Source organism: Drosophila pseudoobscura, chromosome X (assembly GCF_009870125.1).
Source record: "Drosophila pseudoobscura strain MV-25-SWS-2005 chromosome X, UCI_Dpse_MV25, whole genome shotgun sequence".
NCBI lineage: Eukaryota > Metazoa > Arthropoda > Insecta > Diptera > Drosophilidae > Drosophila > Drosophila pseudoobscura.
This window is the reverse complement of record NC_046683.1, coordinates 47,313,817-47,339,771: the sequence shown is the minus strand read 5'-3', so window position 1 is coordinate 47,339,771 and position 25,955 is coordinate 47,313,817. Positions and strand designations below refer to the sequence as shown.

The 25,955-nt window shown below is 42.8% G+C and overlaps 1 protein-coding gene across 1 annotated transcript; it reads left to right on the top strand.

Annotated features, from left to right (window-relative positions):
• The first annotated feature begins 2,697 nt into the window (after positions 1-2,697).
• Positions 2,698-24,924, top strand: Sox21b (SRY-box transcription factor sox21b). Its single transcript, XM_002134895.3, has 7 exons — positions 2,698-3,655; positions 9,960-10,747; positions 10,855-11,018; positions 17,999-18,065; positions 18,126-18,253; positions 21,015-21,109; positions 23,807-24,924. Exons 2-7 carry the CDS (start codon positions 10,056-10,058, stop codon positions 24,425-24,427), a joined length of 1,767 nt encoding a protein of 588 aa, XP_002134931.3. The 5' UTR covers positions 2,698-3,655; positions 9,960-10,055; the 3' UTR covers positions 24,428-24,924.
• Positions 24,925-25,955: the final 1,031 nt, after the last annotated feature.

The following is a 25,955-nucleotide window of genomic DNA, read 5'->3' as shown; positions in this document are numbered from 1 at the left end:
TTCTGTATAGCTTCGGATATTTTTTGATTTTCGTCGAGGTGTTTGCTTTTGAGTCTTATGTTTTATTGCAGTATCCATCATCACCTTGGAACACCTCAGTGTTTCGGCACGAAAATCAATGCCATGCCATCCCTAATATCTTAACTTTGTTTCATGGATGTACTTATATCTTAAACTTAAAACCAAACATTTATTAGAAAGACGGTTTATTTTGAAATATGATATGCTTTATGTGTGTTTCCATATAATCTTTTGCAGAGTACATACTATGTTGAAATTCTCATATCCCTTTTGATTCACTTACATGTTGAGGATCTAACAAACCCTCTCCCATAGCCATAAGAGCCATTTTGGGCATTCAGGTGGGTGCAGTGTATAATTACAATGGCCGACTAACAGAGAAAGAGAGACTAACAGACATAGACACAGGCACAGAGAAAAGCGAACGAGAACGAGACATTGCCAAAGACAATGGATAGAGCCAAGTACAACAGAAAAACAGAGAACGAAAGAGAAAGAGAGTGGGAGATGGAGATGGAGACCGACGAGAACCGGGTCCAAATAAATAGAACAGTTGCAGTCCACCCAACCAGCCTTGCATCCATCCATCCAACCATCCATCCATCCATCCATCCATCCATCCGTCAGTCGCCAAGCTAGGAGAAGAGTTGGAAAAATGTGCCCCATTGTCTTCAACTTGCAATTGTTGACTGACAATTGGCAAAAAGACAGCCAGCATTTGCCATCTCTCCCATTGGCAGATTCTCTAGCACCATTTTTCGTATGAGATAAGCTTAGGTCATTAGAGTCAAATTAAATTAGAGTGTTTGCAGGTACTTTTTATGAGCTTTATGACTGGTATACCAAGTCTGTTTGTATTTGTCATTAGTTTGTTGTTAATTAAAATGAAACCCAAGTGCCAGACGACAAAACTCGACTCGACAAAATGAATGGAAATCAAAATGCGCTAAAAACCGCCCCAAAAACAATGGCAACACCTGCGTTACGAGTATGCTCCTGCCTGTCCAGGACTCAGGACCCAGGACCCAGTCACTCACACAAAAAGCTCTGAAACAATGCGGACAAAATGCGAGTGGTGGAGTCAGGAGTGGAGTGCCGGAGTGGTTGTTGTCGTGGCAACACCACCAACACCAAAGGAAATTGACACAACAATATTCTAGACATGGCAAATGCAATAGTACTCGTAGATCCCTTCTGAAGGGGTAAATTCTGCGGTGCCATGATACAAAGCTGAAGCAAGTCCTGCAGAGAGCTGAAAAGTTTGACAGTGGGGGCTCGGAAATATACATATACATACAGACATGTACATAGATCCTATGATTTTTCCGAAATTTAACTCCACTTAAAAAAGTAAATGGGACCCATTTCTGATTGATATACATACATGCATATATCTACAAATTTTCCTCTCATGTTTAATAATTTTTTAAAATACTTTGGGAACTATTCAGCTCAATCAAAAATCTCACAACGCCATCAGTTTGATCTTCTTGGAAACTGTGCCTTTCCTCCTTTTAGATATATCTGTAATAAAACATAATGCAACCACACATGGGCTAATTTCTATCAAATACTACATGTAAAAGTATGTAAGAACTATCCATAAAACAGTAAAACAAAATTTACATACCATAATTGTACATCTGTAGGTTCGGTAGGTACCCTCAATGTTCTCTGCCTGTTAAATGTGGTGCCTTAAAATTCTAGAAATTAGCCAAGGAACACCTTCAGAACGAAGGCAATGTCAATGCTGGGGCAAGATGTCACCATCAGTGTTCTGTTCAATGCTCAGAAATGAATGTCCATTAAGATTAGTTGATTTTGCTTTCGATAGTTTGTTTTTTTTTTCATCCTCTTCTTTTTTTGAGAACGGTAAATAGTCGACAAACACCACCCAAAAAGCTCACTCCCAATGGTGGGACACGACATCCCCTTCCACAACGCCACCCCACTATCGCTGCCTGGGCTGCCCCTCGGTTCAGTTCCATGTAATCCGAAACCTTCCCCAACCAGAAGCATTCGAATTGGAAACGCCCACCGTGGGCCAGGCCAAGCCGGATCCAGTTAGCTTCTGTCTTATAGAGTGCAATGGCTATAGTCGCCATGCTGGGCTGATAGAGTGGTCCCACTCGCACGCCAACGCAACACCTGCTCGTGCTTGTCGCCCTCCCTCTGGAGCTCTCGCTCGCTCTCTGTCTCTTTCCTTGACTCTCCGGCTTTGCTTGTCCCTGTCTCTCTTCTGGTTTGGGTCTTTTTAGCCGTTTTACATTTTTTATTTTGTGTTATTTTTTCTTCACCGAAATGTCACCTGGCTGCCTGACACTCTCTCTCGCTCTCTAACTAATACCAGCATGCAAATGTTGCTCTCTTTAGTGAGCTGTTCTTATCATTCAGATTCCTCTATGAAGAGTTCGTATCAAACCAATAAGAAAGAAAGCTTTGGAAGCGAAAAAAGTTGTTCCGAGCTGGCGAGGGAGCAAGAGAGAGAGAGAGAGAGAGCACAAGCTTTGAGCGGAGCCAAAGTTTCGCTTTTCTGAGAGGATTTTGTCGTGCCTGCTTAGGTAGATGTGGATATGTGTGCCTATGTATGTGTGTGTTGAGCAAAAACGTTACATAGACGGCGATGCAGCAGCAGCAGCACCAGAACCACCAGCAGCAGCAGCAGCAGCTGTCGCCGAACAGAGACCCCACTCTGCCCCAGTCCGATCCCCTCTTGGCCAATGCCTATGCCGGGGCCGTGACTCGTTTTTGGCTCGTGTGGGCTAAGAGAGCGCGCGCCAAGTTTTTAGTTACGCGTCGGAACGTATCCGTTGAATAGCCGCCAAAGCGCGCTTAGATGCAGCAACTGGCCAAGAGCCATCGACCAGCAACGGCAACAGCAACAGAAGCAGCGCCAGCAGCGACGGTTAAAGCCCCTCGCAAAAAACATATATTGTATCAAAAAAAATAACAGCAAACTTCAAGAAATTTTCATAATTTTGCTAACTTATTTTCAGTGTTTATAACGTGTTTTTTTTTTGTTATACTTAACACGAAATTCCCATAATTTCCAATAAAACTTAATCCTAACAGTGGTCTCTGCATACGAAAAACCCCAAACAATATAAGGTTTTATGCTCACTAAAGTGCTCCTCATCAAAACAAACCCAAATAAAAATCGAACAGAACACACATAGTCGTGAAATCCTAAGCTACTTTTTTTTCTCGTTAAACTTCAAATCAAACAAACTTCATTCTTCATAGAATCGAATCCCCCAGTATAACAATAACCAGAAGAAGACGATCCATAAGTATCTTATCAATGAATGGAAAGCAAACAGCACACAAATCAACATAAACTAGTGATATCCCATATGTAAAGTGTTCGACAAACAGATTCGGTTACGAAACAGAAACAACAGAAACAGCTCAAGATCATAAAAGTCTACAAATTCAATATTTTATGGCATGTCAGAGAGAGTGGAATCTATAAACAACAACAAAAAACCATAAACAAATATTAACCAGATGATTTGGTAGTATATACATACATATATACATATGTACATGTATTCTGTGTATATGGTGGCATCGATTGCTTGATTCACATCGCCGGAAAAGCGGGAAATACAAAGGAAATGCAGACCTTTCCAAGGTAAGACTGCGCTTGATTTGTAAGGTATTATAAAAATAAAGGACGGATACATTACCAAACTAACGAGTAATTAGTATATATGTAGGCCAGGGACTAAGGCAACCAGACATCGCCCTTGTGACTTGGAAAACGTATAACAGAATTCCAGAGAAACGCATTTAGAAACTTAGAAGCGATTTGATTGTTCAGATTTCAGTACATGATCTCTCCATCAATAGAAATTCTCAAAGAAGAAAACCCATCCCTTCGTACAAAAAATCGATTAAACATGCTCCTTAAAAGAAGGGATCTAGATAGATTTCTTCATACATATATACTAGAATCAAAACACTTCTTACTCAGCAATGGCCCGAAGAAACTAGATGAATTACATGATTGCTTTTCACCAGCACAATGTATCATGTATAAGGTGTCATATCGTATCTCGAGTGGTGAACGCGTAACATTCCTTACATTCCTTACTATCGAACCGTCGTAACTATATTCGGCTCGCACCAAAAAAACGGACCCCTCAAATTGGTATAATTCTTCGTAAAAGGGTAGTATTTGAGCTATATTCATGATGTTTTATTAGCGTGGTTATTTTCGAGTGCCTATTTTAATCGATATGTCAGTTATCGATATAAGCCAACAGCAGTGCATCATGCATCATGAAAAGGGATCGTATTATTTTTATGATCCATTTCTGTAAATCTGATGCATTAATTCATTCATCAAATTCACTAATCATGTGCGTTCACCAGCACTATCGTAAGAAACCCAACACTTACATATCCCTGATCGCACCCATTGCTTAATCTCAACCAAATCAGAAATACATCAAATTCTTTTCAAAGTTTACAGAATTAGCATAGCACAAACCACTTTGGTGAAATCCAAATACTCCAGTGGCATCGGAGCTCGTATTATTAAAAAGATATAACATTTTGAGACTTTTTTCCGCTTCTCTAAGGTATGATTTAATTCTGAAATTAAAATCTTTATATGACCATCAATTAGGTAAACATTGAACATGGAGAGATTACCATACAAGCAGAATCAACAGATTTCATTGTTTGGATAATTTCAGGATTTTCCTCTTTTCTTTTTCTGCTACATCATGGTCGGTATCTTTGTGGCTCCACTCGACTGATGTTTACTTTTGCTTTCGATCTTCCACTTGAATTAAATCAAGTTCTCTTGCTGCCCTCGAAGGGAATCGAAGCATCCAAAGCTGTTTGGTTAACTTAATTTTTGATGGGGTATCTCAAGCAACCCAAACAACTGTGTATAACCCAAAAACTATGTTGAGGAATGTTCAAAGTCAAAAACCCCAGAGAAATGGAATGACGCAATTAGAGCCAATAATAGAAAGAAAATATGTTTGTATGTGAATTAATATTTGCACAAAATTTTAGGAAAAAAAATTGGCCAGAAGAATTGAATGTGACGTCCCTTGTGACGCTTCCTTCGACTTTGGAACTATGGAATTGTGGAACTGTAGAGCAAACAAGAACAAGAAAAACTTATTAGGGAATGAGAAAGAGAAAGAGGGTAAAGGCAATATCCATCTGATGGGAGGACAAACACAATTGTGCAAATAGAATTTTGTGAAATTATTTTGCGTCTCTTATCGAAGCCAAATAATTGCGAGCGGAACAGATGTTATGCGAGTCCCATTGTCTGGGCCACCTATTTATTCAATAACATTAATTCACATATATTTTAGACGAGAGCTGGTTTTGGCCGGCCAAGAATTCTAATTAATATTCGGTTGTACTCGAATCCGTATCAGTATCTTCATTGCCCTTGGCACGAACTTGACACTGAACCAGAGCCATACCCACAAGAGAGGGAGGGGTGGGAAGGGCAGGGAAACGATGGTAGGAATCGAGGTAGGGAGAGATACATTTACGAGGCGATTGTTGCGAGTGTGAAAGTTCTTAATTACAAACATTAGGGGGCCCAGCGGCTTAGGGCCCCAGCAGAAGACCGGGCCCAGCAGGCGGCCAAGAGACACTTTTGAATGGAGGGACTGTGGGATTGGGAATTGGTACCGAATGGGAATGGCCACGATGCGATACATTTCAACACAAAGTGGAGACACTTAAAGCTCTACCTGTATTGAGATTCTCCGACTGCGGAGACTCCGCGACTCCTCTTGGGGCAAAGCAGCGAACGAGCTCCTCTTCCAGCTCGGCTCAGCATGTGGCTAAGCCGATCATAATTCTTGTTTGACACACCAACAAACGGATGAACAAATGAACGAGAAGCAGCTACAACAAGGCATGCCTGGTGGATGGGGGATTGGGCATGGGAGATGGGGGGTTGTGGATGGAGGATAGCCCCCGAAACTCAAGTGGCCATCGGGTTAATTTTTACTCCTACTGAGATACGAAAAAAAAGAGGAGGAAAAAAGATCTCCATATGAAAGGCCAGACATAAAATATCTGCTGGGTTATCTATTAAGGCCACTAGATTAACACCCAAGGAATGTATGCAGTGCTCTGCAGGCCCACGCTATAACCGCTTAACGGTTACGTTTCCGTTACAAAAAAAATATCAGATATATATTTTATGTATATGTAGATATATACTCGTAAGAAGACGATTAAATAAAAGAAGAAGCTCTTTGGCTTGCCATATTCACAGCAAATAAAAATATCTGGAGTGCAATTTGTGCACAGCTGGTGGTGCAACCGTCGCCTCAGATGGTGGCCCTGTGGTGCACCACTGCACCACCAACTGCAACTGCAACTGCAACAAACAGAAAAGAAAAGGGAAGAGAAACGATACGATGCGATACGATACGAAATGAAAAGAAAAGAAGGCAACTTGACAACACAGAAATTTGTTTGCACTCCATAAGGATTACAAATGCGAGCCATGCGTGTCCCAAGGCTCCCCTTCCTGCAGCTCCTACTTCTGCTCCTCTTTTTCTCGTTTTTAAATAAATTTCATGCTTAATACGCATGCCTGGGCAATTTTTACTTTAACACCACGCGGTAATGCCCGGAAGCAGTGCAGATGTCGCCTCGCATAGCCCAACACAAGTTATTGACCACGAAGCTGTTCATGGGCCAAGAATGCAAATGAACAGAGCTGAACAGAAAGAGAAAGACACACAGAGAAAGAGTCAGAGAGAGCGAGAGAGAGGGAAAGCTAGAGAAATGGTAGGCGCAATCCGACACCAAGAGAAAACAACAGAGTCGGACAGATAAAGATGAATGGTCCATGGTCACTTGACCAGTTAATTGTCGTACAGTCTGCGGTAGCCATACTCGTGCTCGTATGTTGTGCAGACGGGGCTGGAATGGCTTGAATTCGGTAAAAACAAGAGAATAATGATTTATTCCACGGCTGAAAACTGTAATACCCGTGCAAATCGATCGATTTTTGACAAATAAAAACAAAATTTTGCACAGAGAATAGATTTCTACCGTTTATTACTGTGTTAGGTGAATGATATTGTGCAAAATACAAATAAGAGTGTTCAAGATAATTAGGGCTAGAAAGGCAAGGTGCGTTATATCTGAGCAATGGTATAGGCATAACTAAAAAACTGATGCACATTTTCTGCAAAGAAGATTTGCAGTTTTTGCATCGCGATCAATAAAATATACTATATGTGCTTTTGTTGGGGTGAATAGAGTCAAATAGGGTCCAAAAGATTATAATAGTATTATTATTTTAAGGAATATAAACTGGGGAAAATATACAGATAATAATACGTGTGCTGGCTTTTATATACGTAGCCTTATAGTGAAGGACCAACAAGAAAACCTTGAAAATGATTTCACTGCTTTTACAAATATTCTCCAGGAAGATGATAACGCATTTTGAAAAGTTTTAACCTATTTTCGCAGTTATTTTGGAACTCTGAAGGAAGTATCTCTAAAATAAAGCTTAATCAGCTTCATTCGGCATCGAAAATCGTTGACCACTCAATTTTTTGTTAATAGCGAGGAACAATAAGATGGCATTATGTGTCTTCAAGTCAGATTACCCCATCATTCGATATTTTGGGTGGTATTCTTCGGATTGTCAAAGGAAAGATCTATCCGTGTTTGGAGGTTGGTTTCCCCAATTCTTCATAAACTTCCGCCCAAAAAATGGTTGTTTACCCCCCACAATTGAGCTTCCTTCTTTTCTCTATTGACATTTGCGACATGACCAATTGTCGTTGACCAAAGCCGTTTCAAAACAAAAGAACGGGCCACCATTTGGCTTGAAAAGGATCCTCGATACAATCTCGATACAATTTTAGTCATTTGATTCGCTTTAAAACACTCATGAGCACTGCTGTTGTTTTTCGGAATCAAATTGATATATCTCTGATTCGTCACCAGTTGCGATGTTAAAATCGTGATTTGAGCTACCGTGGCAGTATTTAATAGTGAATGTCAAATTATTATCTAATTATCTAATACCCAAAGACACCTCTTTCTCATGGCGTGTCATATGACGACACGGGCATAGCCAATTCCGCAAAGAATCTATTTTTTTCGTTTTACCAGTCTTTCGCAGTGCCATTACCAAAAGTTTAACCAAGTTGATCGAAAATCCACGCCGAAAATCTTTGAAAATCATGACAAGGAAATTTGCATGTACTAGCTCCATTTTTCCCCAAAGATTAATTATTCGCTTATCGTTAAATGATATAATACTCGACCATAGTGGAAGTGGGGATTTAGACCTGGACATAATAAATAAAGCCAAGGCAGCCTCAGTATACATATGATATAAGATAGATTTAGGTCGTCGTAGTCGTCTGAAGCGGGGCGCTTGCTCCCTAGTAAATCAATAATATAAGTAAAACATAAATGAAACTCTTTTACATGTTTACAGCAGTACTTCCAATATATGAAGATAATATTTGGCACAGCTTATTAGCAAAAATCCAATTTATTTATGTACATATTATGTATCGTATCGTTTATAAACTTGCTCAAAAATAAACGGCAATTAAAATGGAAGCTTGAACAGTTGAGTTTATTTTCAAGTATTTAATATTCGAAACAATAATAACAAAACTCGCAAAATAAAGAAAATTGAAACAGTCAGTCATCGCTACTTAATAAAAGAATGCTTTTTAATTTAGGTTTATCTTCACAGGAACTCACACAGAAGTATTCCTCAATGTGTGGACTTGCTAGCCAACTTAATTGCTTGGAAATATCGCTGCCGAAATGGACAGCCAACCTTATCCTTCCAGCTCGAGTTCGGACCACTCTCTGGTCTCCTTTCTATGCAAATATCCACTGCAGATGACACATTTGCCGGGGATAATGCGAGCCAAAGAGCAAGGCATACGAGTTTAGAGCGGGCCATCGAATGAGTGCTCACATGTGGCATATGTCCTCGGCACGCCCGCACTCGATTGTACTCGAGATACGCTCCGAATTCGTATTCGAATCTGAATCCGAAAGGGACCATTAAACAAATTGAAAGCGTTTAGCCGGACGCTGGCTTCTTGACCCTTTTCCTCTCCCACTCCCACCTCACCGCATTTAACACATTAAGGAAGGAGCGGGGCATCAAGTGGACCACGTAAATCCCGCTTATAATGCACGCACATGTGGAATTGAAAAGCCCTAAAAGTGAAGCCTATCAACGCTCCCCATCCCCCAGCCGCTTCTCACCCATGTCCAAAACAAGCAGCTTGGGTGGAAAAATAAAATACAAAAAGTAAAATGGGAAAGAAATGGTTTTCAAGTGCCCCGTCGCATAATGAAAAGGATGGACGACGTCGTCTCCGTCTCCGTTGTCGGTGTCGCTGTCGCTGTGTTGTTGTTGCTGTAGCTGTTGATGCCGCATGCATCCCACACGGCTTTAAGGGTTGACATTTGGCCCGGACAATGGGCGAGTGGAAAGGTTTCGCATCCAATTTCGGTCGAGTTGAGGTGGCAACCGCCAGCGCGGCTCGCAAGTGGCTCTGGGGCAGGTCCCGGTCCATTGCCATTGCCATTGCCATTCCGCCGGGCCATTCCGCATTGTTTCTCTGTCTCCGAAGAATGGGCACAGACGACATACTTTTAAAAGCTCAAATCAATTAGTTAATTGATTAACAAAGATTCCAGGGGCAACTTGTTGGGTTCTTGCTTGGCCAAACAGGAATATACTAATTATAAATGACTGAAAGTGGAAGGAGATGAAATTTAATGGGAAATTAAACCATTGTTTAACAAGCAATGGACGATAATTTGTGATGATTAAAGTTTGGCCTCCATCCAGTTACAGTGGCCACACGGGGCGAATACTTCATAAGAACGATTCATAAGATCTGCGTAGGAGGAATACTAACCGAATCTTTCCATTTCCTCAGCTCAAGACATCAACTTTGCCACATCACCTCTGACACCAGTTCCGGGAGTAACCAGACACACAGCACCCACAGAGAGCCCCCAGCTCCATCTGCGATATGATGGAACGTCTATCCACACACCTGTCGCTCACCGGCCTATCGCTAGCCCATCCACTTCAGAGTCACCTGAGCTCCGTGAGCTCCGGCAGCGGATCGCACCACCTCGGACAACTGGCAGCTGCCGTGCAGCAGCACCACCAGCAGGCCGATCAGAGCCACACCCACGCCCACCACCTGCACGGTCAGCAGTTGGCGCTGGGCCATCAGCACCAGCAATCGCAGCAGCAGCACCATCAGTGCAGCAGCAACAGCAGCAACGGCTCGCCGAACGGATCGAGTGGATTGAGCGGCCTGCATCCCCACTCGGCCCTGCATCTGGCCCATCACCACTCCCAGCTGCACCAACACCATCAGGCAGGACAGCAGCAGCAGCAACAGCAGCAGACATCGTCCTCCCACAGTCAGCCGGCGGTGTCGTCTGCCTCGTCCCACCACAGCCACAGCCACAGCCAGGCTCAGTCGTTGCACCAGCCCCACAGTAACGGCAGCTCGCACCTGTCTGCAAGTGGGGCTGCCTCTGGTAGCAATCACCACAGCAGTGCCGCACACCACGGATCCGCGTCCAGTGCATCGAGCAGCGTGATGGCCGCCGCAGCCGCCGCCCATCTGCACCACAACTCACAGGCCTCGCCCATCAGCAACCTGCACCAGAATATGGGCACCCTCATGAACAGTGGCAGCAGCGCCAGGTGAGCGAATGGATGGGGATGGGGATGGGATGGAATGGGGACACAGACTCCATTGCGGAATGGGGAGGCCAGACAAACAACTAATTTCAATTTCAATCATTTTCCAGCGATGTATTCTTCAGCCTGATGATCCAGAACACAACGAAGCGCCAGAACGAGGAGCACATCAAACGTCCGATGAATGCTTTTATGGTCTGGTCGCGTCTGCAGCGGCGTAAAATAGCTCAGGATAATCCCAAAATGCATAACTCAGAGATATCCAAGAGGCTGGGTAAGTAATATCTAACGATGAGTCCATTCAAAATGATAATATACTCGTACTCGTAGAAGATATTGCAGTTAGTTGAATTTACGATGAAAGTAGTTGAGGCTAGTATATTATTACATTAAAATTCCTTCAACTCATTGGAATTTTATCGCTTGTATTCCTTCAGAACAAGTACCATTCTCCTTAACAAATGGATAGTTTTGTCGTGCCCGCTTCAAAGCTGTTATTTCCAGAATAAACAAACTATGCATTCATATCACAAGCTAAGCTCACTTCAACTTCGCTTCTTTATTGTTGTTGTTGTTGTTGTTGTGTGTAACACAAACCACAAAAATCTCGGTTATCTGGTGGCAACATTTTGCCCTCGAAATGGATATAATCTGAAGACAAAGGATGAGGCAATACAAAACGAAATTAAAATGCGGCACACGACCTGCCAATCTCTCGCACCCACTCACCATGGAATGGTCTCTCTCGCTCCATCTTCCTGCCTCTCTTTCTCTTTATCTGTATGTGTATCTGTATGTCTATGTGTATGTGTCGACCTCTTATGCAAGTTAAACTAATCAACGTAATACTGTACTGTACAATGACAATGACAAACCAAAAAAAACTCCCGCCTTAACTCCGGTACTCAGCGCAACTGTCAAAAGTGACAAGCGGCTGTCAAACAATGGAGCAGGAAGAGCGGCAGCACACACCAGCCACGAGGAGGAAGCTGTTGATTATGGCTGGAAGAAGGGGTTCGGCTTGTGCTTGGGCTTGTGTTTGGGATTTGGATTCCCGCAAGTTGAGTATGCCACCCACCCGCTTAGGTTTGCCAAATCACGGCCCTGGCCTCTTGAGGGCTTTGTCTCGCCCCGCTTAACTAGTTGCAAAGTTAAGTAGTTTATTCTTCGGATCGGGAGAGAGGGGGGAGAGCTAATCCCGGGCTGGTCTTATCGTGTCTTCGGTCTTGGGTCTTGGGTCTTTGGGCGTGCATTTTTCGGGCAGTAAATTCAATTTCAATCCGACACGTGGCAAGTGACAGGCAGGCGAGTTCTTTAGCATAACAATGCCTGTGCCTAGACTACCTTTTTCGATCAGCTCATGCATATTATATGAGAATCGAATCGAATCTGGACTGGTCTGGTCGGGTCGGGTCGGGGCTGGTCTGGAAGGGAATGAAGGGGAAGGAAACACTAATCAGTTCTGTGGGTGCTGTCATAACAGCGATAGCAATAATCAAACTCATCCTCATCGTCATCGACCTCATCTTGGATCATTTTTCTGCAAAAATTTGTATAATAAAACTCCACGCCGGGTTCCCTTCTCTCTTCTCAATCCCCCACTGAAGCACTTGTTAAATGACTTTTTCTTGCATTTTTATTTAACCATTGTTCGGGCCAAAACAAAAGCAAATTAAATGCGACTCACTTGCCATTCAGTTGAGCGAACCAAAGAGCAACAGCGGCAGGAAATTCGCTGCACTTGAAGGACTCAAACAAAAGGGGTTGGCTCTGGCTCCTTTCAGCCAAATAGCTTTTTCGACTTGGGGCTGGGCCCGCTCCGATTCCCCTTATCTAAGGGTTCACGTAAACATATCGATGAGAAAAAGAAAACTTAAATACAATTTAGGAAGCAAACTTCAGTTTCGAATTATTTTCGATTTTTCTTGTGTTCGGCTGAAAGCTTTGTTGGCTCTTCACATTTTCCTTTTTATTCTGCTTTTTTGGCAAATCCATTATGCGAATTGACAGTTCCCTCTCCCTCTCTCCCTCTTGCTCTTCCTCTCGTTCTCCCTCTTCTTCACTGTGTAATATTTGCTGTCAGTTGCAGTCTTTGTTAAGTTTGTTTAGAGAGAAAGAGAGAGGACTAATGGGAGGGGTGCTGCCAAAATTCTTTTGTGGCAAAGGTGGAAAGTGGGACGGAGTGGGACTGGGACAGAACTGGATTGGCATCAACAAGGTTTGACAACAAAAAAGTATCCCAAATTTTAAAGATTGTTTTTTATGCGTTACACAGTTCTCCAACGAGCACATACATACATACATAAATGTAGGTACATACTCGTATATTCGAAAGCTCTCAAATATTTCCAGAAATATTGATAGCTTCCCAATGAACGAATAATCTATACAAAATCTTGAACGTAGACACATATTCGATGAATAGATACATTTCTAACTGTAAAGTTTCGAATGGAAATACATATTTCACAAAAGTAAAATTTCTGTAGCGCTCAAAAAAAAAGCATCCTTTCTTCCTTTACCACCTTTCTCTGGTCTCTCCTTTCACCTGCTTTCACTCAATTTGGCACTTCTTCTATGCCATTAATAATGTCGAGGAGAATTTTCAAAACTTTCATTACACCACAAAACCGAAACAACAATTTATTAAATCAGCAAAATAATGGGAATATAAAAAAAGAAAGCAAAGGCAAACATTTGCCACATTTACACAAAATGTCAGAGTTTTTAGCACTTGAGAAAAGTTGAGCCAGCATTCAATTAAATGAATAATTCAGCGGCAACAAAAGCAACAAAAAATTGTGCTCATTATGAGAAAAATTGCCAAACAGAAAAAGGCACAAAAGTGGGCGGAAAAGGAGGAAGTGGAAAAAACTGTGGCATAGACAAAGGCGCCACAAAAAATGGCGGCGCGAAAGCTACTTTTTCACCACACACACATACACAGGGCAGAAAGGGACAGAGATAACAAGTGTGTGTGTGTTTGTGTATGGGAAAGACAGGGTGTGTGTGTGATAGAGAAAGAGAGACAGAGAGAGAGAGAGAAGGACTGGCAACTGTGGAGAGGCCTCTTCAGGCTCGGCCTCCGACGCCGTTACCGTCACCGCCACCGTTTGCCGCCGGCGATGCCATTTATTTTATTATACAAAACAGAAACAAAAACAGAGCCCAACAAAAGATGCAACAAAAACGGGGCAGAATGCGAAAAAAAACACTGTGAATGAGATGGAAAAAACTTCAACAACGAAGTGAATGTTATAGAAAACAATTCTGTGTTGCGCCCGGGCTTAATTGAAATTGTAACTGTCATTAATTACTGTCTGGAAATTTGAATTACCAACAAAAGCAAGAACAGCGGCAGCAGCAGCAGCAACAAAAGGCGACAACAGCAATAACAACAATCAGATCTTTTCGGAAAATCTACCTTAAATATAGATTTGGAAGGTATAACTCCAGAGTTATTTCTTTTTTCTTTAAAATAAGGGACACATCGGATATAGTCGAATCCCACCGTAGACTCCAAGGGAAATATTGAAATATTTGTTAGAAAACCTTGAAAGACTGACAACTGATCTGGTATAAATTTAATAAAAATAAAATGGCATATGTAGAATCGATCGATTTCCCAGGGTATCAAAAGCTTGTTCCTCCTTTCCTTTTCATTGCCGAACTGTTTTTTGTTTTTGTTTTCATTTTCTTTGCTTTTTTTATTTCAACAATAATTGAAAAACCTGTCGAATCAGCAATCTTCTTTATTTTTAATCAAAGCTGCTGCTCCTTCATTCGTTGCGTGGCGTTGCTGTTTCTGTTCCTGCGGGAATATTAAATAATGCCAGACAAAGCAAAAGGAGAGCTAGATGAATGAACAGTTAGACTGACTGAACGACTGAATGAATGAATGACTGAATGACTGACTGAACGAAACGGAACGGAACAATGGCATACTCGTGGAAGAAGAAGAGACTTGGCTTGGGACGCACAAAAGGTTGAACTCAAGCCTTTTTGCCCCCTCCGCTGCTCCATCGAGAACCTTTTGTTGCACAATAAAATGCAAACAATTGATTAGTTTGCAATTGGAAAAGCTTTCGAAGAAAAGAAAAGAGGTCTCTGGAGGGGTGGGTGAGTGGGCGAATGGGCGTGAAGGTTACGCCGCTGCCTTTGCAATTGACAGGTGTGTGGCTGTGTGTGGATTTGTGTCTGTGGGGCTGTATGCAAACGGTACACTCTTAATTACAGTACGCTCAATCAAGAGCAAGAATAAGCGGACAAAATAAAGGGGCAATTTTTTCAATGGGACCAGTCATGACCAGAATCAATATGCGCCGAAGGGTTAGTCAATTTGGGCCGTTTACCTAGAATATATAAATGGAAATAATTTTATTTATTTATGGAGTTACCTAATATATATTTAAATTTGAATAAGGAAATATAATCCACATATGTAGGCAGTAATGTAACATATCCTGTTATATCCTGCTTTAAAATATATTCTTAGACCCATCCTATTTTGTAAAGTTAGTTGTTTTTCAGCCTAATGAGTAACATACGAGTATTCCCATTATCCCCGCATTTACCAAGATATTAACCTTTCGTCTCGCATTTCTGCCACACAAAAGCCAAGCAAATAAAACAAATTTCGACTGGTCGAGCAACAGAAGGAGGGAAAACTCCCAGCGCCCTCAAAGCATTAAATTGCTGGACAAACAATTTAATCTCTGGCCATGTTATGAGTGGGCCCCGAACAGAACAGAACCGAACAGAACAGAACAGAAGCAAAGTAATCCCATAAGTGGCCCGACTGTGTCCCAATGTGTGAATGGGGGACAGGAACGTGGAACGTTGACCAACTACTCGTATGTGAAAATTGTTGCTGCAGACCCCAAACACACTCGTAAACTGTAAATTGCAACTGGAGCCGGTGGCGGTTAAATATTTGCTCTGTGGGTTAACGTGCAGCATTTTCCAGGCCGGAAAAACTTGTTAATTGTACCAGAATTGTACCAGAAACAGCCTCAGTAAGGTTGCAACATCTTGCTACTTATACTCGTTGCTTGTTTTTCCTATCAATTATTACGCCAGGGATAGATCGGGAGAGACAGAGACTCCTCCCCGTCTACAGCTTTCTTTGTGCAGTGTTTGGTCAAGGGGCGCCAACATCATAGACATTGGACAAACATAGACATTGTCATTGTCATCCTTTTGTGGGCTTACTCGTAGTTTATTCAACTGCTCAACTTGTAGATGTTTTCCCTGCTGTCCGTCCCCTCTGACTCTGACTCTGCCTCTGCCTCTTCCTCTGCTTGTGTTGTGTTGTGTCTTGTCTTGTTTATTATAACGTCCAGGGCACCATTCTACTCTTGTTCCCTGTTCCCATTCCCTGTTCTCCGATCCCCAGGCTGGCATTCTCTTGAAGGTGTCGTCCACAGAAGGAGAGCACAGAGAAGTTGCTCATTTGATGGGCACAAGGCACTTGGCCCTGGACGGCGGACTGGGGACTGTGGACTGGGACGCTGTCAATGTATCTATAAATTAGTATTTTACCATTATAAGTGGGTGGCCTAGGGGAGTCAGGAGATTCTGGCTGTACAATTGAGCTTTTGTATTGGGCCTATTGTTATAGTTTTTGTTGCCTTATCTGACTGGTTGTGGGTCTGTGTGGGCCACAGCCAAAGCCTGCGTCTGACACTCGTTTCGTTTCCTTCTCGGCTATAAAGGGTGCCTGTCACAACAATGTGTGCTGTATCTCCTATGTGTGCATCTATGTATTCACGTACGAGTACGAGTACGAGTATGTGGCATTATTCTTGCTTTGTGTCTGCATGACAAGCCACTAAAATTACACGTTATAACTAATTAGCGACTTGTCCACCCACAGAGCCCCCTCAGCATTCAGCTCAGCAGCAATTTATCAACTAATTTATATACAATATGTCCCAATTTTCTTGGTTTTTCTTTTCTGATTAGGGAATTACAATTGTTTAGAAGATTACAGCGGATGATAAGTCCAATGTACATATACACAGGTCGGAAGCAAATGCCATTCACGAAAGTAATACTAACAGCGTGCAATAATTCTAGCCCTGCCAAATATTAAGACATACAAGAGCTGCTTATTTATTTTCAATGGTCATGTCTGACTAAGTGATCTTAATGCCCACATTTTACCATCAAATATCCATACACATTAAAGCTATGGGATGTACTCGGACATATATACAACTTTCCAATATGATTGTCACGAACATTAACAGGGATATCCGAGTTCTCCTTTGAAGGCCAGCTAGAACTGTAGTAGAGCATGTACAGTTGGACACATTATTTGTAGTTTATTACTTATACCACGTCCCCTAACTTTCTACATTAAAACATCGAACAATAAAACCCTGAATTGAAATCCAACAACGAAGAGATTTTATTCGTAACATATTCTCAAAACAGAATTCAACCATAATTTAGCCTAAGCTCTCTTTCACGACCACCCAATCTCTTTGAAATTTGCAGACTCCCCAACTGGCTGGAAGTCACATATTATTGTGACGTCTCCCAGCCCTGTGCCCACTCCCTCAATTCAGACATCATATGACACATGTCATTATAACGTTTTACATTAACTTAAAAACATTTGCAATTTCCACACACACACAATGGCTGTACCGGAGCTGGGATAGAAGCTCCGTAGGACTCCAAAAGCTACCCTATGTGCCACTTATGTGTCTCTGTGTATATGTGTGTGTGTGTGTGTATGGCACGTGTATCTATGTGTACACATCCTGGCCAACGCCCTCAAGGAGGATCGGCCCTGTGCTCGACCGACCCCTACCCGAAATACTCGGAATGATGAAGGCAACGGCAACGGCAACCCAAAACCACCTGCTGGGGTTAACACAAGCTCGTCTGAATCGAATGGAACCAAAGGCTGCCAACAATGGTGGGAAAAGAGACGGATAGATAGAGGTAGAGGCAGAGGCAGATGCAGATGCAGAGGTATAGAGAGGTAGAGAGAGATGGGCTAAGAGTGAGACAAGAGACAACTGACAACGACATTGTTAGTTGTTGTTATCCTTCTTGCACAGACAAGACAAGTTTTTGGCCCCAAGCCCATGTAGGGAATTATGTTTATGTTCGACAGCTTCTCGTGAGTGCACTTCAATTGTTGCCAGAATTTGACAAGAGCATTGAGTGTTCCCTCCTCCCCTTAAGCCAAATGTAACTAATGGATTAACGAGCCCCATTTTGAATGAAATCCCCTTCCAGGTGCAGAGTGGAAGTTACTTACTGAGGAGGAGAAACGTCCGTTTATCGATGAGGCCAAACGTTTGAGGTAAGTTTTGGATATGCGGAGAAGAGTCCCCCACCATGTCTAAGGATATTCGTTGTTTAGGGCCATGCACATGAAGGAGCATCCGGACTACAAGTACCGCCCGCGACGAAAGCCCAAAGCCCTGAGACGCGACGGTTATCCATATCCGATGCCATATCCATCGGTGCCCGTGGAGGCGTTACGTGCCGGTGAGTAAATTTGGATCAGATTTATATGAGAAATCAATTAAGAGCTTAGAGGTTTAGATATCCTATCAAATATTAGGAAAGCTTTCGATTGGATCAAACGAAAACGGCTAAGATATACCTACATATTACACTATGCGGCAGTCATTTTGTACTTTGCACAAGATAGAAAATTAGGTTGTAAGCCTGAATGAATAGATCACTTCCTATACAAAAATATCAAAACCACGATTGCTTGTCTCTGCGCTCTTTCATAATTTATAATCCACATCTGCAACGTAGATATCCATTAAAATAGATGGGTTGAAAAGGGAAATGTACGACCTTTAACAGGATTTTTGATTTTTGCCTATAGAGTAGATATACCCGATGATATGGCTACACAAAGTTTGAAGTACTATAACATTTATAATGTTTCTATAACATTTTTATTTTTTACAACATTTTTTGGTATGTTATGGTATGGTGTGGTATGTTTTTATGTTTAGACGTACGAATTGTTCAGAAAATCAACGCCATTTAATGGGACACCATGAAATGCCCTTTTTAATTGATATGTAATTCCAATTTCCCAAAATGTTAAAACAAGCATCGAACATATTGTGTGTTTAAGTCTAAAAATATTCTGAATTCAGCTTCACCTACGAAACACATATCGAAAACCCCATCCTGCCCATCAATATCTTCAACCGACTCATTTCAAAGCAGAATAAATTCTCCTCAATTTACATATGCCACAAGCACCCCTTGAGAATGACCCTTGAAAATTCATCAAGCAAAGCACAAAACTAAGCGAAAATAATAAGCGAGTTTTATGAGCTCTCGACACAAGACAAATGCAAATGTGACACGATATGAGGGGAGCCACCAGTACCAACCAACAGTGCTATGACAAACTATCCCCACACCCCACTCCCCAACCACACCACTGTCAAAGCCGCAGCACCACCCAGAGAACCGCGTGGAAACGGGAACCACCCATCTGACTGGCTGACTGACAAACTGTGAAGTCATCATCCTGGCTTAACAACTCATTCGAGTGATGGGTTGTGAGGAGGAGGAAGCAGAAGACCCGGACAGGGAAGAACCATCATGAGCATAAGTTTCCATTCATGATTTTCCATGCTCATGAATGGAGAGTGGGGAGTTGTGGGTGGTGTTTGTAGTTTCTGTTGTTGGTTGGAGGTTTTAAATTAGCATTTGTCACGTTTTTTTGTCTTTCACCCCGTCCTGGCCACCGTCGTAGGCCTCACGATTCGGCGCAAGTTTTCTCGGTCTAAGTTTGTGCCTGATCCTTTCAGCTGAGCCCTGTTCTGGGTCTGGATGATTTATGCCCAACGGAAATGATAATAAAAATGGTAGGAAATGCGTAATAAATAAACCGAATTAGTCTATTTAGTCTGTTCGAGCTTCCCCATCAATGCACTCCATCCCTTTATTGGATGGGAGAGGGAAAGGATATGGACTTAGAGACCAGAAAGTTCAACCAACTGTGGAATTACTTAGTTAAACATATGTATGCACTTGTACATATATTATATTAATTTTTGGATATACATATGTATATGCAATATGCGTTCTTATTAAATTAGAGAAAAGGAAGGGAAAGGGAAAGAAAGGGATGACAGTAAGCGTATAAGGAATGTATTTGAATTTATAATTTTATGAGGATTATTATTGGCTTTAATTGGTTTTGCTTTGTTGCTAAATAAAATACTTTAAATGAAGGAATTCAAGAACAAGCAAGATATTTTATGCACGTATGTAGGTATTCATGTTTAGATAATATCCAATCATTAAACATTAAATTGAGACTTGACCAGAACCCAAGAAATCCCACAAAATTGTATAGGAGCTTCCGTTTGGTTACAAAACAAAAAAGAGATCCACAACAATGGAGCAAATACCTAATCCGCTATTATAATAATAACAATGATGATGGCATGGCATCCGAAGTCGTCGCTACTTCAAATTTTCAATGAGTGGAAAATACAGATTTCAGATATAGTGAAACTTTGTTGTCTAAGCAAATTTAATTGCTCGTCTTGGCTGGGCCGAACAACTCTTTCAATCAAACCCGTAGCGCCATCAATGAAATAAATTTGGTTGTTTTTTCAATAAGCGGCGCCTGCAATTATCGACTTGGCCATAAAAGGCCAAGAGAGCAGCTGGATGACTACCGTTTAGGGCAATTGATAATGAGTGCCGTCCAGAGAGTATCTATCAGATTGGTGGATACGCAGATCGTACTCTCTCTGTGGCCGCACTCATCTTCCACGTAAAATAGCTGATTCAGCGTACAATTAAATGGCGACCCCGAAAGAAAAAATTTGTATTTAAAAGAAATGAAAGAGTTGGCCGAACAATGGGCGCAAATATTTCGAGTGGCAATTATTTTAAACACACACCAAGGTGAAGTCCAACAGAAACGAGCCAAAGAAGCAGTCCAAGTCTCCAAGAAGCCATTGCACAGTGGCTAAAAGTCAACACAAGACTTCACATAGGAATGCACATTTCAAGAGATTCTTAATTTGAGCATTCAATTAACCCAGGGTAACCCAGGGAGCTGGGTAAAAAATACAAATTAATAAATAGAAAATATGTTTGAAACGATTTTACTCCCCACATTTCATCGCTCATGGCACCACTGTGCCTCCATCCATAGTGATAATTGTTGTAAACTCTTTTTCTTTCACTTCCCAAACCGAACCGAACCGAATCGAGCCGGGCTCATCTCATCTCTGGTTGTTTGCTTCACTTGCAGGCATTTCGCCCGGTTACTTCGCTCCCGGTCCCACAGCGGCTGCATATCACCTGGGCAGCCATCTCGGCCAGACATCGACGCCGACCACGACGCAGGTGAGTCTCTCTCTCTCTGTTTACCACCCTCCTTCCCCCCCGTGCCACACCTGTCCCTGGAACGCGGGGCTCTCAAGTGCCAGCACGTCCATCAAAAATGCTGAACGGTAGCGAAGACCAATTACAGATACGAGTATGAGTACGAGTATGTATACATCGATGGATGGAGATGGGGATGGGATGGAGGGAGATAGAGGTTACCCGGCTGCCCTGCTGGGGTTACCTTAATAACATAATTACAAACTCCTACGGCTGACGCCCACTTTAAAAGGCGGAAAACATGCGGTCCGCTGGCCGTGACTAAGCGCAAGCAGGAGGCAGGAGGCAGCAGGCAGCAGGCATCCTGGCCCAATTGAGTTTTCTGACATGTCATGCCAAAGGATTTGGCCACAGCCAGTTGTCATTACATGTTTAGCGGACTTAGGTTCCCCTTCATCGTGATAAACAAGGGCAGGCGGACCTGCAAGGAGCAAAAACAAACAGAGCAGGACAGGTGTGACAGGACTTCTGATCGAGCTGAAATGTCCTCAAAGTGTAACTGTTTCAGCCGGTCCGCTAAAACAGCTGCTAAAACCCGCTAAGAGCTCTACGAATAGCTTCAGCCTAGAGCCTCATTCCTCCTTCAGGTGGTCAGCACCACACCACTCCAGCCCCATCCCCAGTCCCAGACCCATCAAAACCCATTAAAACTCATGACTCTCGCTAGCCATTGTCCACTCTGTTCAGGGGCAAGTATGTAATTCTGCGGCAGAAGCCTATTTGACTCCGTGATTGATGTGGCGTTGAAAATGCGATGCGGGTGTTGAAAGCCTGGCATTAACACTAATAATAACACACCTCGCTCCTCGCTCGGCCATAATAATAGACTAAGTTTAAGCCAAACAAAATCTTGATTGAATGATGGAGGATGGCTTGGAGCCCTCCATATCGTATAGGAAAATTTCATAGTGGGCGGTGACCAAACCCCTGACAGGGCAAATTGCTGACAGCATTCCTTCCACTATTGTTAACAGGATTTCACTTAACTGGAGGCGCTCTAGCGGTGGGAGATGAAAGCAATGCCCAACAAATACAAGATGTAAGCTTCTGAATCAAAAATAACTTGGAGCTGGCACTTGGGACCATGGCTTTCCGATCAGCAGGAATGCCGCGCTGAAGGCCAAGTCTTAAAAACGTACGTGAAGCGATCGTGTGTCCAATGTCCAATATCTTTGAGGGTTTCTGTGCAGCAGTTGCATCTTTGGGGCTTTGGGGCACACAGATCAGCAATAAAAATCATCAATGTATGAGTGATTATGAGTGCAGGTATTCCCTAGAATGAACTCCCTAGGCTTATATCAATAATAAAACACATGTAGATATATGTTACCCATAGCAGCTAAGGACTTCCTCTCCAATTGCAATCGAATGTTGACACAGCTGACGCAAAGTCCCTGACCAAACACCGAGTGACACATACTGCACACCTGCTCGACAGCACAACCAATCTTACATAACCCACTCAGACATAACCGGGCTCTAAATCAATTAACTGCCGCGCGGATAAGTACCCAGAACCAACAGAGCCGAGACAAACAATGCATATATCCACAGTAACTGGAAGGCATCAAAATATTTACGAATCCACACTAATTCCCAATTGGGTGCAAATCAAATCAAATCAAATTGTAATCCAAAACGCTCTCGGCACACAAACTCGAGCTCCGAGTTGGGGAGCGGAACCCTGCGATGACGATGACGATGACGAGGACTATGAGGATGAGGATGGTGAGGATGGTGATGATGATGATGTGTTAACAACATAATTATAGCCCAGAGCAAAGTGTTCTGCAGAAAGGGGAGCGCAGCGCAGCACAACCCCTCGCCAAGAGCATGGCATGGCATGGCATGGCAGCAACCACTCAAAACAAAACGGAAATGAAGCGAAACAACCCTCAGATGTACTTAGTACCCGTTTACACTCCCATTCCATTCCGAATCTCCCATCAGCATCAGCATCGGCAAAAACAGCAAGAATAACTAGCAACTGGTGTAGCAATGAAAAACGTATTGCAAATCAAATAAAATTAAATTGAGACGGTTTCGGCTTGAACGGGGGTTTGGGTTTGGGCTTGCGTTTGCGTTTGCATGGTGGGGGAGGCTCTGAAGGGGAGGACACGACGCGACGCTAGGCAGTCAGGGGTTGTTGTCGTTGGTCCTTGGCCATTTCCACAATTAGTTGGTCAAATAAAGCCACAAAAGTGTTGAGCAATTTGCACTAATCTGAAGGTTATCGTTATCCCACTCCAAATCTTTGTGGTTAACCCTGGATAAAGTTCAAAAGAGTGCGAATTATTTTGAGTATGCTCAATGGAGTTTCTATAGGAACGCAAGAAGTAACGAATAATTAAGATAGTATGTAGTATAGCGAGGTGGTTCGGAAAGGTGTTTGGCGGGGCATTGTTCACTGATACCCGGAAAAGTTGGAAGCTGTAAAGGTAAACAAGTTGCACAATGGTAGTTTCTCCGGAAATATGTTGGCGGGTACTAGAAATCGAGTGGCCCAAGGACCATCCTGCTGTTCGTGAGCGTGGATTTACCAAAAGTGCTAACTTTGCTTGGAAGTTTCTATTGGAACTAGAAATGCCACATTTATCATTTATTAAATATTTATCGAGTTGTCATCTCATACTAATCTCCCCTCTTCACACTGGACAGGCCACCCTCTCAGGACAGATGGACAAGTTTGCCCTGGAGAGGAGCTCGTATCTGAGCAACGCAATGAGCAATGCCGGCAGCCAGGCGAGTGCCGCTGCCTACAGCGCCTACCTGGACCCCAGTGTGCTGACCAAGGCCTACTTCGACTCCAAGATGTACCAGGACCGGGCAGCCAACTATGCCTTCGACATATCGAAGATCTACGGAGCCCAGCAGCATGCGGCCGCCCATCACCAGCAGCAGCAGCAACAGCAGCATCAGCAGCAGTTGCTAATGGCAGGCGGTGGAGGTGGCGGTGGAGGCGGAGGAGGAGGAGGCAGTGCCAGCTCCCACAACAACAACAGCAGCAGCGGACTGGACGAGCGCGACGCCACGCCCCAGCTAGAAGGTGGCGGCAGCATCGTGGTGGAGGCCAAACCCCATCTGCACTCGCCCAGCGACGTGGGTCTGGACTACGCGCAATACGCCCAGCAGTACGGAGGACAGCTAGCCAGTGCAGCGTCCGTGGGGGCTGGGGGAGTGGGTGGAGTCGGTGTCACGGCATCGGCTGGTGGGGCACCAAGTGGCGGTGGAGCAGGTGCAGGCGCGGACTTTCGACGGCCTCTGACGGTGATCTTCTGACCACCATCCTCCAATGGCAGCGAGGAGTTGAATTTGTCTATGACTTAGGGAAGATCGAGGAAATATCCGAAAACGGCAAACCGAAAAACGAGAGATTAAAGTTAAACGTAGCCAACATTTACCGTTAAGTCAGTGAAAGGAAAGGAGACAGCTATTAATCAAGAGAGAGAGGGAGAGAGAGAACGACAGCGAGAGCGAGAACGAGAGGGAGTTAGTAAAGAAAGAGAAAATAAAAACAAAAAACCAACAACGAGCGGTGCAATTTTTTTTTTATATTTTAAGCGCAAATCGAAGTGCATAGCATAAATTTAAACTTAATAAATATAAATGTATTTAAATTCTACTTACACACACACCCACACACACAAAAAACCCACAAACAACACACAAAAATAAATACATCAAAATACAGAAAAATGCAAAGTAAAACAAGAAAAACAAAACAAAAATATATCAAAAATGCAAAAATAAAAGACGCATTGCCATAAGCAGCGAAATTGTTGGAGGATCTGTTTTGGTGGAAGGGGGTGTAGGGCTTTCCATTGAATCTTGGATCTTGGGGTGGCGGTGGCCATCCACTTCAATCCATATAATCTTTTAAAGTTTCGAAATCAACCCGTACTCTACGACACTGTCTAAAAATTAATGCTCCATGGTTATTTTTTAGGATTATCCGTCCTTCTAGAATACTATATGAGATTTTTGTACACCGTACCAAAGAGTAATTCATATAAGAGCCTTTTAACTTAAGTAAAGTATTTCAGGTATTTCATGCAACCGTGATGTGCTCTTGTGGTCATCTCTTTTAAGCAAAAGGTGGCCTCGCCTGATAAATTATTTAAAAGAATCCAGTTGTAATTAAATGTTACTTAATGAATCAGCAACTATCATACATATAATACAACCATACAACCCATACAAATTTCAAAGAACTCCCACACAACAAGGAGAAAACATTTGTTCTCAATTTCATTTTTAATTAATTGCAGTTCCCGACCTTTTTTCACTAGTGCTGGGAGAAGCGTCTGCAGGTTAATTGCGGAAAGGTTGTTATTGGTTGAAGAGTGATTTAAGAGGGGTTGGAGAGAGGCGCCACAGAGTGGGCCTAGAGTGCTAAACGCTTCCTAATTAAGGCAACTTCCGGCCAATCAGGTTGACAAAACCCACCAATGCGCACTCTGATTGCTCAAGAAGCCGTATTAACTTAACGGCAACTTAACGCGGCCTCAAGAGCCGAAAGGAATTACCGTCCACTAATTAGTGGGTGCAAAAATGCAAGTGAATTTAATTAATTTTCCGCACTTTTGAGCCTCGGCATCGGCAATAGGATTAGCGGGAAGGAAAGGCTTAAATTTAACTTCTGCTGCTTAGCCCATATACGCTTGAGTTAAACCCTAATTATGCTTTATTTAAATCGTAAAGGGTGTGAACTCGATATTTGTTCATTTTTGCGAAGCTCTAGCATGGCCACCCACCGAGCCTCTCGTCGTTACATTCGCGACATCTATCGGGTAAATTTGAAGGCCGT

Coding starts and splice junctions, on each gene's coding strand:
- Sox21b (XM_002134895.3), top strand. CDS start 10,056: ATGATGGAACGTCTATCCACACACCTGTCGCTCACCGGCCTATCGCTA. Junction 10,748..10,854: donor AACAGTGGCAGCAGCGCCAG/GTGAGCGAATGG, acceptor ATCATTTTCCAG/CGATGTATTCTTCAGCCTGA. Junction 21,110..23,806: donor CGACGCCGACCACGACGCAG/GTGAGTCTCTCT, acceptor CACACTGGACAG/GCCACCCTCTCAGGACAGAT.